Raw genomic sequence first — 13,723 nt, 5'->3', positions numbered from 1 at the left:
GTCTACGGGTAGCGGAAAGGCCAAAAGTTACCAAAAACTACTCTTTGAGTTTTTGTATTTGTTATTATTGTCAATGCAACTTTTAAGGTAGTCTGAGCAAAACATACAAATACTTATAAGCAATAGACTACTTATAAAAGTAATCAATTCTATGGTACGTTAGTGATAAACGCCTTTGTTTTCTTGTTTTATTTTGACACTGACTTTTTTCTAAAGGTCGGAGGAAGGCCAAGTTGAACAAATGCTCCTCTTTGACATTTTGCCACAGGGAAAATGTCAAAATAAATATCATAGCTAAACAGACATAACATATCTTTAGATATATTCATAGTTACCAGTGTCTAATTACAAAACAAAAACTGTGAGACCAGGAAGCGGTTTTATTGTATTTGACAGTGATATAACAGTATTTTATACAAATAACTGTAATCATTTAATAAATAATGAAAAAAAATACATTTTTGGATAGTTCAAAACAAACCTCAGTACCCTCAACAATAAACTCAAGAGAGGTGGTTTCCCACCAACAGACCAGTATTTTGAATACAAAACAAATCGACAACGATATATTAGTGTTTAAAGAAAAATAATCAACCAATGAACCATAACATTAAAAAATTCACAATTTTAGTTCAAAAACAATAAGCGTTAAACAGCATTATTCTCTGTATCCTGCACAAAGTCATATCGAGCGGCGTTTTCCAACACATGGATGGCTCTGTGAGTCTCAGTCAGACTGTGCGGCAAGAGAGACGATCAGTGGTCAATATTTTATACAGTAATGGGACACTCCATTTCATAGTTCTGACATTACATATTAACATCGAACTGGACTTACGTCACTAAGATCCCCCATGTCTGGTGTTGCTCCTTTGTTACCGGCGGCCATATCTTGGATCATCTGGGGGGAGAAAAGAAGTTTTTCCTTGCACAGGAACAGATGCTTTGAGAAATATGACTAAATGACTTTACTTACGTCCACATATTTTTCATACTCCTCCCTTCCATCTTCTTCTTCATTCTCCCAATCCCTCCAGTTGTCAAAGTCCACAGAAATCCAACTAGGCTGCATTAGGAAGGAAAGCACCGGAAATTAGTTGAGTCCTCTGAAAAATAAAGTCCCATTAGGATGCTATTTTCCTTAAAAATAAAAAAAAATAAAAGATGTACTCTTTCTTGATCTTTCTGAAGACGAGGCCACGCATAATCGGGCTTTATTTTCCTCAGCAATACATTGATGGTGCGGTCATACACTCTTTCTCTGGAGTCCTTTGGAAAAATAAAAAGGATAAGATCGTCATTTAAAGAATTGATTTAATATAACATAATGCCTGGCTACTGACATGGATTTGGACTTTTTCATAGAAGTGCAGTTCATTGTAGATCACATCATCTGTGTCATTCTTGCAGCTGTTGGCAAAAACAAAGCAAGCCAGCTTAATCCAACAACACAATTTGCTCACAAAACACAAAAACTCACCACAAGATCATTTTGTCCGTCTGAATGTCCACTTGGACATCTTTAGGTTTCTGCACCTTGAAGTTAATGGTGACATATCTTTTCCTGTCAAACCACAGTGCATGTGCTGGCTGGCTGTAGGAATATAGGGAAGAAAAAAAAAAACTTCCAGTTGTTATCAAAAGATAAATAAAAAATACATTACTTACCTCTCCTCTGGTCTCGCAATTTTAGGTTTGTTCATTGTAAAGCTTTGGGCAAAGCCCCAACAGAAACAACTGCAGCCTACTGTGTAATGCTCACGCTTACAAGTTAGTTGCCCAAATGCAGTGGAAAGGCCTGGAAGTAGCTATTTATAGTAGCTAGAAAAAGTTGCTATCAGCTGTCAGGGGGTGGTTCCCCATTACCGTTTATGGTCAGTCAGTGAATCTCTAGAGAAAAACAGAATTTTCTGGATTATACTTTATGGCTACCCCCAGCCAAAGTGAACAGAGTGAACAGGTTGACATCCAATGGGCAGTGTCCAGTACCCAAAAGAAAACAAAGCATAAAATAATCAGCTTTTTCATTTTAAGCAATGACAACAGAGTGGAACAAACTCCCAACTGGACTCAAAACCTACACAGATTTTAGAACATTCAGCACAGAAACAAAACACATTGCCTAAAGAACATGGACAATTTTCAAATGATCGGTTCGACAGCACCAAGGCAGCCACAAAATGTCCCATCTCTGGTGAGCTCTTTTTTTGAACAAGGCCCCGTGGAATACTCATGTGGTCCCTGAGGGCTGCCCACGGGCATCATATTGGTGACCCCTGATTTACACAATAGCAAGTGAACAAAAACCTATATTTTGATAATGTATTTTCTATTTGTCAACTTTGCCCAAATCGAATTTCCCTTTTTTTTAAACTCGTAATGCAAAGCAAGGAGGGGACAAAAACATTAAATGATAATTATAAAAAAACAAACAAAAAAAAACAAACATATTTAACAATTTCACTATGCATCAATATTAATCATCAGCATTTGTCGGATTGATACCTCTTTTGCAGCTGTTGTCTGTTGATACAGACTTTTGTGATTAAGGGCAATAAATATTTTTAAAAATGAAAATAAATGAATGAAAACGGTTCAGTCTGCACTCCAGTCCAGTTCATAGCGGTAACGTGTATTAAGATGGTTTGCCAACCACCAATAAACACCACAGAAAAAAAAAAAAGAAAAAAAAAAGTCGTCGCCAATGTTCATGCTGCCTCCTGCTGGTCGGGCGACGCTCCGCTAGTGCACTCAATGGGGCGATGTGGCGCCAGAGACGGACTGCACTGTTTACATTTAGCATATACCTGGACGATTATACGTTGCTTTGACTAGCCCTGAATTTAACGGAAGAGTGCCAATTGTTTTGAACGCTGAAGCAAGTTTTGAATCAAGCTGAACATGCCTCGCAGACGTCAGGTAAGGGGGAGGGGGAAAAAAAAGAAAAAAAGGAGTAGCAATGTCAATAGGGTTAGCTTGTTTAGGTTAGCACTCTGCTTGTGGCCAGAATGTTCCACGCCACACGTCTACATTTCGTCTTTTGTTACATTTAAGAGAGTATTACGAACCGAAAAGCGTCGGGATTTGAAATGGAAGGTGTACCTTTTATATGAATTTAGAAACAATTCGCACGGTCGTAGCTACAGCTTGTTGTCAAGAAGCTAAATAGTATCTGTAGCTTTGCCATTAAAATGTTGGACAAAGCGTTTTTGTTTTGATTTTTTATTTTTATTTTTTTTTGGTGTGTGAAAAATATAAACGCCGAACGGACAAAAAGGTTCACGGTAATTGTTGGATAGGAGCATTTTGTACATTAACAGCTGATGGAAAATGAAATTAGTAGGTGTAACTTATAAAAAGTGAATATACTAATGCACTTTGGTGCGTGTGGGGGAACGGGTTCAAAACTGGGGGCTACGATAACACCACCCGGATTCTGGGATACACAATGTCAATCTGTAATGCGATTTAAACAGAGATTTATTAAAAAAAAATAAAAAAAATAAAATACGGAGTGTTCCGTTGGAGACGTAGCACAGGCAGCTAATTGCTTGCTAGCAGTGGCCTGTCTCAAATGATAACGCCAGACGTTTCCTGACAAGGAAATGTCATGCTAAACTTAAACGTAACTTGGTGCTTTGGGGGGGATAAACCCCATCTGAATGTCGAATAGAAATGATTAACTTGGCATTTTTTTCAACTTGTATTTATAAGTCCTGCTGAAGGCATCAGTAGACACTGGCTCACACCTATGTTTGTATACCACAATAGAGACATATGGCAGGGAGTGGTTCTGATGGAACTGAAGATTCGGACTCCTCTGCTGAAAGAGAGCAGACCAATAGTTCGGAAAGTGACGGGACCCGGACCAAGAGACAGCGTCTCACCAGAGCCTCCACTCGCCTGAGCCAGAGTTCTCATGGTTTGTAAACTTGTAATACAACTCGTACAGTATTCTCGTTCCATTAATTAAATAGATATTGCGGTTTGACTTATTTTGCTGCAGATACGTCTGACTTGAAGCAGGCTGCAGATCACGACTGAATCCCCGCCACTTACACCCACAGGAAATGCGCCATCCTCCGAGTCTGAGCTGGATATCTCCAGCCCGAATGCCTCTCATGACGAGAGCCAGGCCAAAGATCAGGTCAACAGAGACTCTGACAAGGATCTGTCCCACCGACCCAAACGTCGCCGTTGCCATGAGACGTACAACTTTAACATGAAATGCCCAACCCCTGGATGCAATTCACTTGGTAAACTTCCCTACAACTTGCTTATAAAAATGTCAAAGATGTCTCATCATTGCCATACATTGATGATTTCACTGATGTTGCTTTGAAACAGGTCATCTCACAGGAAAACATGAACGCCACTTTGCCGTGTCAGGATGCCCTCTGTACCACAATCTTTCTGCAGATGAGTGCAAGGTGAGGATTTAGTAATTTAAAGATGCCAATATTTTTTTACATGCAAAACACGGGTCACAGTTTTGCATTTCTAATAGTGTTTTGAGTGCTTGATTTTATTAATACAGTGTAACCTTGATTTTGGTGAATAATCCATTCCAAATAGAAAAACTAAATTGTATGAAAACTGGAGCAATATTTCCCATATGAAATAATGTTAATACAATTAATCTGTTCTAAATACCCAAAAATAAGAGCAAAAAATACATTTTCAAGAAAATACCTAAAGTTTAACATACTGAAAATAATGTGAAGTAAATATCAATGACCAAAACAATTGAAAAAAGAACATTAAACATTAAACATTGAACATTGAACATCTTTCATACACCTTGATGGTGTATGAAAGATGGTGAGGAGGATTTCTTTTTTTGGGGGGTGCCGGGGGTAGTAGGCATCTGCCATTTTCATACTTTGCTATGAGTTCTTTCTTGAAATCTCATCCTTTTGTCATAGGGTCAGTGCTTGGAACTTTTTTTGGCCCCGTGGTGGCTTATTGAAGAGGCCGAGTCATGCGGGCAGGTGGATGAGTTTGGTACTGACAATTTTCAATTATACAAAAACCAAGTGGATTTACTTAAACTGAGACAAATTTTCAGCAGAGAAAAATTTTCAAACCAAATTGTACAAAGAATAGGGCATATGAAAACCAAGGTCCACTGTATACTTCTTAAAAGGGGGAGGAAGTGCTTCCCATAGTTCATAGCTCAAATGGAAGTGCATTCCACAATTTTGGACTTAATGGGAGGAAACCGGAGTACCCAGAGAAAACCCACGCAGGCACGGGGAGAACATGCACACTCCACACAGGCCAGGCCGGGATTTGAACCACGGTCCTCAGAACTGTAAGGCGGATGTGCTAACTAGTCATCCACTGTGGCGTGGAGAGGTTTTCATTAGTTACAATTTGTCTTTTGAGCTTACATGCGTCCCTTGCTTTTTATTGTCAGGTAAAAGCTGTCAGCCGTGAGAAGCAAGATGATGAGATGAAGGGACAGGATGAGAACAATTCCCGCCATGCAACCCGTCACCAGGTCTGTTTTTGGGAGAAATCTGAGCAAATTCAGTTGACTCTGGAAACTGTGGAGTTGTGTAACTGGATCCTTTTTGTATTATTTAGACACCTACATCGAAGCAGAGCCGATACAAAGAGCAAGTGGCTGAAATGAGGAAGGGAAGAAACTCTGGCTTGCAGAAGGAGCAGAAAGAAAAACACATGGTACCATAGTGGATCTTCTGTCACCATAGCAACCGGCAGTTGAATTGTTCGCCACTTGTGCGATCTCATCTTTGTTTTGTCTTTCGATGTGTTCCACAGGAGCATCGGCAGACGCACGGCAACACCAGGGAGCCTCTGCTGGAGAACATCACCAGTGATTATGACTTGGAGCTTTTCAGGAAAGCGCAGGCTCGTGCATCTGAAGATCTGGTAATAATCTGTTGATTATCCCTCTCTTGGCTCACAATAGAGATGTGCACGATCAGTTGGATTATTACACATTTAAGTATATCTCTTCAAAATCGGACTTCAGTTTTTCCTCAATATTAAGTTCTTTATTTATTTATTTGTTTTTTTTTTAACATGCTATGGTTTAATATGATAGATTTACTTTTTCCCAACATGAAATGTCTAATTTGAAATTAATTACTGTAAAATTCTATATGTTCCCATTCATTGAAAGTTTCAAATTTTCAATCCAATTCACACCCAGCTAGTTTGCTGTTTAAACGGGCTGCAAATGACAATGAAACAGGAAGTAAAATCACAGCTTCAGTAGCGTTGTATACATGTTATTTTTTGTTATTTTACATTTGTTAAAAATATCACAATCAGTAGGTCTGCGGCAGTGCATTCAGAATAATCTTTATTGGTCAAGTATGTTAAAGCGCACATGAAATTTGTCTCGGGTTAGTTGTATTAATTTTAGAACAATGGCAAAAAAGACACCATAACAAAATATGCCGTACCTTTAGGGCACATATACAAATCACAGAGACTCAACAGAGATTCACTAGCACATTTCTCAACAAACAAGTAGGCTCGAGTTATAGTTGGCTTATCCTTTTGAATGTTTAAATGTTTCGCTTTGAGCAATAGGAGCAACTGCCTACAAGGCTGTAAATATGTATCTTAATATATGTATGTTGAAATACAATACAATAAAATACATATATTACATTATTGCTATTCATTAATGTGTTCAAATATCCATAAAGCCACACTATCCCTAAACTAAGCAGGGGATGCTCCTCCTCTGGGATGTTATACCAATGTTGTCAGACACCAAAATTGACCATAATATTTCCCTCCTATCGTCGTTTGTCCCGCAGGAGAAGCTGCGCATCCAGGGTCAAATCACCGAGGGCAGCAACATGATCAAGACCATCCTGTTTGGCCGCTACGAGCTGGACACTTGGTACCACTCACCCTATCCCGAGGAGTATGCCCGCCTGGGTCGCCTCTACGTGTGCGAATTCTGCCTCAAGTACATGAAGAGCCAGACCATCCTCAGGCGACACATGGTCAGAATCATAAACCAATTTCATCACTAATATTACTGCTGATTATATTTTGCCTTTTTTTAATTTGTATTTTTTTATTAAGCTGTTGACAATTTAAACTGTTTGTGTCAGGCCAAGTGTGTGTGGAAGCATCCTCCCGGAGATGAAGTGTACAGAAAAGGTGCCATATCTGTGTTTGAAGTTGACGGCAAGAAAAATAAGGTGGGTTCATGCAGGTTAATATACAACTGTGACATTTTACTAATTGATTAAATGGATTTGTTACTCCACAGATCTACTGCCAGAACTTGTGTTTACTCGCCAAACTTTTCCTGGACCACAAGACGTTGTACTACGACGTGGAGCCTTTTCTCTTTTATGTCATGACTGAGGCCGACAACACAGGCTGCCATTTAGTGGGATACTTTTCCAAGGTAAGTACAGAAGCCCTGCTACGAATAGCGACGACCCCCGACAATGTTTATAATGACCTACATTAATCATTTTAAACCGTAAATATACCACAAACTACGATTCTAAAATGCTATAATTTAAACTCACATTATATTGCCACTAAAAATAAATGTCTTGCATATGATTAGATTTATAAAAAATACATGAGAATTGTACGATTATACAGCGTTACCTGCCCTGTCGTTAATAGCAAATATCCACAAGTAATTGTAGATGCCACAAGATGGCAGGAAAGCGCTACTTTTCCGGTAGACAGCACTAGAACCAGACTGAACCAAGAGCCTCACTTCAGCATAATTCCTTGACATGTTAATGCTACAAGATGGCGTCAAAGCAATACTTTTATACAGTATTAGGTGTTTTTTTTTTTTTTTTTCACTGAATACAGGAAAATAGGTTTATAAAAAAATAAAATAAAAAAAATATCTGACTAGGTGAAATTGTGGATAGCCAATCCAATCGCAAATATGCGAGGGGGCACTCTTGCCTTGGCAACCTGTTAAAATTCCAATTGTTAAGTAATAACAAGACTTTGAGGTTTTTAATAGCCACTCAGCAGAGCAAAAACATGAATGTGCGGTGAAGACTGTCTTTTTCTTTGACAACAACCCGGGCTAATTTTTATTCCTCCCTGACATCAAAACATCTTTGTCTCTCAGTTAAGATGATTCACTTCGTCTTATGTCCTTGACACAAATTACGACTTTCTTATCTTTGGTGGCATCTTGTAGCATCTTAGGGCATTATAGAAATAGAACAAAAATATGCAAAGAGCTACGAATTTGAGTTTTCAGCAAATAGCTGAAGATTAGGTTCCACAGAAAAAAACACAAATAAGTGAAACGTTCACTGTCATGATTTTTTTTCTACGTACAAAACCAGCTCAAATTTCTCTTTTTCTTTCAAGGAAAAGAATTCCTTCCTCAACTACAATGTTTCCTGCATTCTGACAATGCCCCAGTACATGAGGCAGGGCTTTGGCAAGATGCTCATTGACTTCAGTATGTATACTCTCACAGGTGTTCTCCTAACAACAAAAAGTCACTGCGCTGACTGTTCTCTGCTTTTCTTTTAAGGCTACCTGCTGTCCAAAGTGGAGGAGAAGGTGGGCTCGCCAGAGAGGCCTCTGTCGGACCTCGGCCTCATCAGCTACCGCAGCTACTGGAAGGAAGTGTTACTCCGATACATGCACAACTTCCAGGGAAAGGAGATCTCTATCAAAGGTAACACAGGAAAGACTGAAACATATGTACAGTTCAGGACAGAAAACAAAACAATCCTACATGTAATTTAAGAAGGAAAAAAAAAAACAGTTCAGCAAAAGGCTTTGAATAAAGTTGTGTTGTCTACTTGATGCACAGAGATTAGTCAGGAAACTGCTGTCAATCCCGTGGACATTGTGAGCACGCTACAGTCTCTTCAGATGCTCAAATACTGGAAGGGGAAGCACTTGGTGTTGAAACGACAGGTGAAAACTTCCTCTGTTGGCTGTTTTCATTCCTTTGCATGTCGTGTGTGTTCGTGTAGTCAGGGGACCTCATCACTGTATACCCAGTGATTGTTTTAATGCTAATGCACTTCAAGATTGCATATCCCTGCGATTGTGTAAATGTTAATGCATGTCATGATTATTACATTTTAGTCAACTAATCTAACCTACTAGTCTGTAGACCAGTTTTAACATGTGCCTGTGAGGTTTACTTAAGCATGCCACTTCATGATTTTATTCCTTTCAGCTCATGCTCTGCTAATGCAAACTAACACATCCTCCCATAGTTGTGCCTCTTGATAAAAATTGAAACTGACGCTCTGCATACACCAGCAAGCTACTTAGTTTGTCTTTCCTCCTAACAGGATCTGATTGATGAGTGGAAAGCAAAGGAGGTCAAGAGAGGCAACGGCAACAAAACCATTGACCCCAGCTCACTGAAATGGACCCCTCCCAAGGGGACTTAAGCACTCAGGTCCTCAGGCTACTCGATAAACTCACCTTCAGCCTCGCCAGCCGCAAGTAGCCTCGACCTCCTAACTGTCAGTAAAGAGCAGAGCATCCTTCTTTGTTGTTGTTTTTTTTTTTTTTTTTTTTTTTTTAACTTTTTTATTGGACCCTTTTTGTCCGTATGTTTCAGTCAAATCAAAATGTTTAGAATCCCAAGTTGAATTTTGAATGTTAAATGACAGTTGATCACATGAATGTTTTGCCCATACAAAACGATACATACCTACATTAGGGAGCAGTTATAGAATTTTTTTTTTTTATTTCACTTGACTTATTAAGCAAAAGATAAATAATCATTACTGTGATTTGAAACTGAAGAGAGCAGAGGAGAACGATGCAAGCACTGTGTCATCGTCTTTGGTTGGCGTAACATTGTATAGGTCATAATTACTTTTTCCTGGCTCCTTCCCAGCGGTACAGGAGTTGTACCCATACTTTTGGTAAACCTGCCAAATAATGAAAGAATATAATTGATTTGCTGTAAACTGAAGTTATGAAAGTACCACTGTAAAAAAATAATTAAAAAAAAAAAAAACCTCAGGTTTTTATACTGATACAATCATACCCTGCTTGTGTGGTTTCTCTAAAATGTGTGTCAATGCGATCGGCGCCGACAGGGCCCTTCGAGATGCAGATTCTGTCGGAGAAACAAAAACAAAATATTTCCCTTCCCTAATCAATTAGTTTCCACATGTACTTAAGGGATGTGATTATATTTAGAATGCATAAACAGCTTTTTTTTTGGGGGGGGGGGGATTTTTACTCACCCCTGGGGATGTTTCCCCTCAACTGGCTCACTAATAGGTCTTTGTTTCCTGAGAGGAAGAAACTGCGTTAAAATGTACCACTGAAAATGTTTTTTTGTAATTCCATACTAAGTGAGTGGACAATAATTAGTCACATATCTACACACGTTTCTACAGTGAAGTATATCTAGTTCAACAACACTGGCCTTCGAGTGACAAATGACATGCACAAGTACTTGCTGCATACTGTTCTTTTTCAAAAGGTGAAGGGTCACCTGAGCGTTTCCCCATGAGTCCATAGAAGCGATAGGGTTTAGATCTTTTCACAAGGGTTGCAATAGGCCAGAGCAGAGTCGACTCCAGTGATTTATCTAGCCCCTACCCCAGCCAAAAAAAAAGGGAACGAGAATCAATGGATAGTACCCTCAGGTTGACCTCTATCTAGCACAAAAAAGAAATCACACCTGCCAGTCTTGCAATAACTGCTGCTCCTCTTCCTTGCCACGAGACGCTCCCTGGTGGATTTGCACCAGAGTGCAAAAAAGCATGAAAACATATTGAAGCTGCCGTGTATCCATTTCTCCTTTTGGCTCTAGATTGAAACAGATCAGTGTGAAAACGTGGTACGCTTTTAATTCCCTCTTGTTTCTTTCATCTGGGACTATGACTCTATGGCGCTAGACTCCGCCCCTCTAGACAGGATTGCACACGAGCCTCCAAATTCAGTCCCTCCCACCAATTGTGTCAGGGATTGAAGGATTTAATTATATGATTAGCACATTTCATTTCCCTTGGAGCTTACATGTTCCAGTTTGAGAGTTTCGACAGTATTTTTCCACTTTTATTAGACATCTAACATTTCACTTATATACAAATATTCTCCCTGTGTGTCTGTGCTGCTTGGAAACCACAGTGGAAGCAGGTGGACAGTCTTGGAGTGATGCTTTTAAAGTTTCTGTTTCATTTGTCTTTTGTTGTTGGTGTCTGAATTCCCAAATTTATGAGGCTGCACTGGCACTATTGTTTCCAGTCAAGCCATTAAAGAGATGTGTAATACTGTAGCCATTTCAAGTATTTAAACTATAACAAAATTTGAGGCTTCTTTGGAACAGGTGTTATTACTTTTCTTAGACCAAACGGGTATGCAGACAACAGCATGTAAGTACAACGTGCTATAAAATCACTAATAATGGTGTTTATTTTTGCTTTGGCTCCAGCTACACAGCCTGGGAGGGAGAGGCTATTAAAATGCTGCTTTTTTATTATTTTTTTATTTTTTATTTATTGTATGGCTGCACACATTGCACATGCCATAAACCACCACTGCTTGTCCCTTAACAAATTTTTGCAATGTGAAGTCATATCATATAACTGCCCTTGCATTTATCATTTTTGTGATGGATAACAGAAGTCAAGAAAAAATTATGCCAAACTTTAGCGGGCCGCATAAAATGACATTGAGTGCTGGATCTGGCCCACAAGCCTTGAGTTTGACCCCTGTGCTGTAAAGTCATCCCTTTGTTGCTCACCGCTGCTATTGTTATTCCAAGTCAGAAGTTTCAGCAGGTTGCAAAAGATATTAGCATATCAAACTGCTGTCGGTCACATCAATATTGATCCATTATGATTCCATTTATTCTCTTCATCTTGAGATGGTGACGCTGTTATTCCACTTTTTTACATGCCGCTGACCATTTCATTTCATTGTTATTCCCCAACCCTCCAGACATTTCTTGAGGGGGCCAATCACTGTGCGGCGTGCGCTCTGTTCAGGATGCCCGCTGTAGACAAAAGCCGCCATACATCACATGCTTTGATCGCAGCACAGGTGCTTCGAGAGACAAGAAAAGCTGAGGCAATTGAGCCTGAAAGGCAATTACAGCCGGATGGCCACTTGGGTGCAAGCGGTGTCGGCACAGTTTAACGTGGAGTGGCGAATCAAAAAGAAATCAGAGAGCCAGTACACTATTTGCATATGAAGTAGTTGAGTCACAAAGAGCTCCTGTGATGACAGAACACTGGATTTCCATGTGATGCAGTTGTTCATCTCACCGCTTTGTGATCTACTGGAGGTGAAAATATTGACACAATTATAGGTGTAGCTAGTCAGTAGTGTTATCATGGCCATTGAGATAGAAGAATAAATATGGCTCATATGTTGCGGCCACACTGTGCTTTGAAGAATTTATTTAAATGGTTAGAGCTTCTGCCTCACAGTTCTGAGGACTGGGGTTCAATCCCCGGCCCCGCCTGTGTGGAGTTTGCATGTTCTCCCCGTGCCTGCGTGGGTTTTCTCCGGGCACTCAGGTTTCCTCCCACATCCCAAAAAACGTGCATGAATTGGAGACTCTATAAATTGCCCGTAGGTGTGAATGTGAGTGCGAATGGTTGTTTGTTTGTATGTGCCCTGCGATTGGCTGGCAACCAGTTCAGGGTGTACCCCGCCTCCTGTCCGATGACAGCTGGGATAGGCTCCAGCACGCCTGCGACCCTAGTGAGGATAAAGCAGCTCAGAAAATGGATGGATGGATAAAATGATACAAGCTTTTCAAAGTAACCTGGAAAAATATAACTGTCCTTTTCCAAATCATTTTTTTTTTTCGAAGCTAGAATATCTCGTGTCCCTTTTGCACAACAAAAGGAAAAGATAGATGGATACATCAGATTTCATTGATTCATTGTTGCTCAATAAACAAAAAAATTGGTCTCGTTTGCGATTGAAAAACGCAGGCCAATTGTGTTCATGTGCAGACAGAGTCCAAATGGTTGTAATGGGAATTGCTTTATCTGCTCCAGCTCAGTGATTTATTTCTTGTGGTCAACATCTCCTTTGGATACTTTTGATTATATCTTGTTTATGACTTTGCACTGAAATAATGTTCGCTATTGTTCTAAGTGCTGCCTACTAAACAACTATGATTGTCATCCCTCGGGCGGGGGAATTTGTCAGCGTATCAACTCTTAATTTGTTTGTGGTTTGAACTAATGTAAAACAAACTCTTCCTGTCAGTCTTGTGACGAACTGCTTTCACATTGAACTTCTTCTGCACCACACTTATTACTAGCCTAGCAGTCTTTTATTTCTTAAAGAACTGATCTTAGTCTTGGAACGATCTTTTGAGGTACGGATTCCACCAGGAGGAGATGTATGACGGCACCGCTCAACAGTGCCATTCAAAGCGTAATACATTTTACTAATAGTAAATATGAATGTGTTTTATTCACCAACTGTATATGATGCCAAGCCGTACGTGAGGTGTCGAGCTCCGTGCAAGCTCGTCGCGTGGCTATTTGACATGAACTCAGCCCTGTCATGTTTTGAGGATGAAAAACTCAATGTGGCCCAAAGAATACCAGTCATGGTCATGGAAAAATAAGGTGTGGGGGCTGTGTTTCTTGACCACATTGAGGGCCAATGAATGAAGTCTTGGATGAAAACCACCTTTCCTTAGCAAGAACACTGCAGATGGGTCGTGCGTGGGTCTTCCAGCATGTCAATGACAAAACTGCCAGGGCAACAAAGAATGTGACTC

General features: G+C 39.9%; 3 protein-coding genes across 3 annotated transcripts; 1 reads left to right on the top strand and 2 right to left on the bottom strand.

Moving 5' to 3' along the window:
* Positions 1–381: 381 nt before the first annotated feature.
* On the bottom strand, positions 382–1,817 carry ptges3l (prostaglandin E synthase 3 like). Its single transcript, XM_061663965.1, has 7 exons — positions 1,669–1,817; positions 1,481–1,594; positions 1,344–1,410; positions 1,171–1,269; positions 977–1,066; positions 839–901; positions 382–736 (listed from the first exon to the last, which is right to left on the bottom strand). The coding sequence occupies exons 1-7, from the start codon at positions 1,701–1,703 to the stop codon at positions 728–730; spliced, it is 477 nt and encodes a 158-aa protein (XP_061519949.1). The 5' UTR covers positions 1,704–1,817; the 3' UTR covers positions 382–727.
* Positions 1,818–2,741: 924 nt separating this feature from the next.
* Positions 2,742–10,007, top strand: kat7b (K(lysine) acetyltransferase 7b). Its single transcript, XM_061706558.1, is given in 15 exon segments — positions 2,742–2,919; positions 3,772–3,922; positions 4,007–4,041; positions 4,043–4,256; positions 4,348–4,430; positions 5,420–5,503; positions 5,590–5,688; positions 5,788–5,898; positions 6,801–6,992; positions 7,104–7,193; positions 7,265–7,405; positions 8,353–8,446; positions 8,522–8,668; positions 8,807–8,913; positions 9,300–10,007. Coding segments are annotated over 15 exon segments (1,668 nt in total). The 5' UTR covers positions 2,742–2,901; the 3' UTR covers positions 9,402–10,007.
* Positions 6,255–10,872, bottom strand: si:ch211-131k2.2 (uncharacterized). Its single transcript, XM_061706559.1, has 5 exons — positions 10,655–10,872; positions 10,466–10,568; positions 10,212–10,259; positions 10,010–10,081; positions 6,255–9,890 (listed from the first exon to the last, which is right to left on the bottom strand). Exons 1-5 carry the CDS (start codon positions 10,766–10,768, stop codon positions 9,832–9,834), a joined length of 396 nt encoding a protein of 131 aa, XP_061562543.1. The 5' UTR covers positions 10,769–10,872; the 3' UTR covers positions 6,255–9,831.
* Positions 10,873–13,723: the final 2,851 nt, after the last annotated feature.

Source organism: Phycodurus eques, chromosome 19 (assembly GCF_024500275.1).
Source record: "Phycodurus eques isolate BA_2022a chromosome 19, UOR_Pequ_1.1, whole genome shotgun sequence".
NCBI classification, from domain to species: Eukaryota; Metazoa; Chordata; class Actinopteri; order Syngnathiformes; family Syngnathidae; genus Phycodurus; species Phycodurus eques.
The sequence above is the reverse complement of the archived record's forward strand: the minus strand, read 5'-3'. Positions and strand labels throughout refer to the sequence as shown.

Bases quoted from the DNA above. Each gene is read 5' to 3' on its own strand.
- ptges3l (XM_061663965.1), bottom strand. From the start codon at position 1,703: ATGAACAAACCTAAAATTGCGAGACCAGAGGAGAG. The intron at 1,067-1,170 runs GTACATCTTTTA...TTCCTAATGCAG, and splicing joins TTCAGAAAGATCAAGAAAGA to CCTAGTTGGATTTCTGTGGA. The intron at 902-976 runs GTAAGTAAAGTC...TTCTCCCCCCAG, and splicing joins AGTATGAAAAATATGTGGAC to ATGATCCAAGATATGGCCGC.
- si:ch211-131k2.2 (XM_061706559.1), bottom strand. From the start codon at position 10,768: ATGGATACACGGCAGCTTCAATATGTTTTCATGCTTTTTTGCACTCTG. The intron at 10,569-10,654 runs GTGTGATTTCTT...TGGCTGGGGTAG, and splicing joins AGTTATTGCAAGACTGGCAG to GGGCTAGATAAATCACTGGA. The intron at 10,260-10,465 runs GTGACCCTTCAC...TCTTCCTCTCAG, and splicing joins ACTCATGGGGAAACGCTCAG to GAAACAAAGACCTATTAGTG.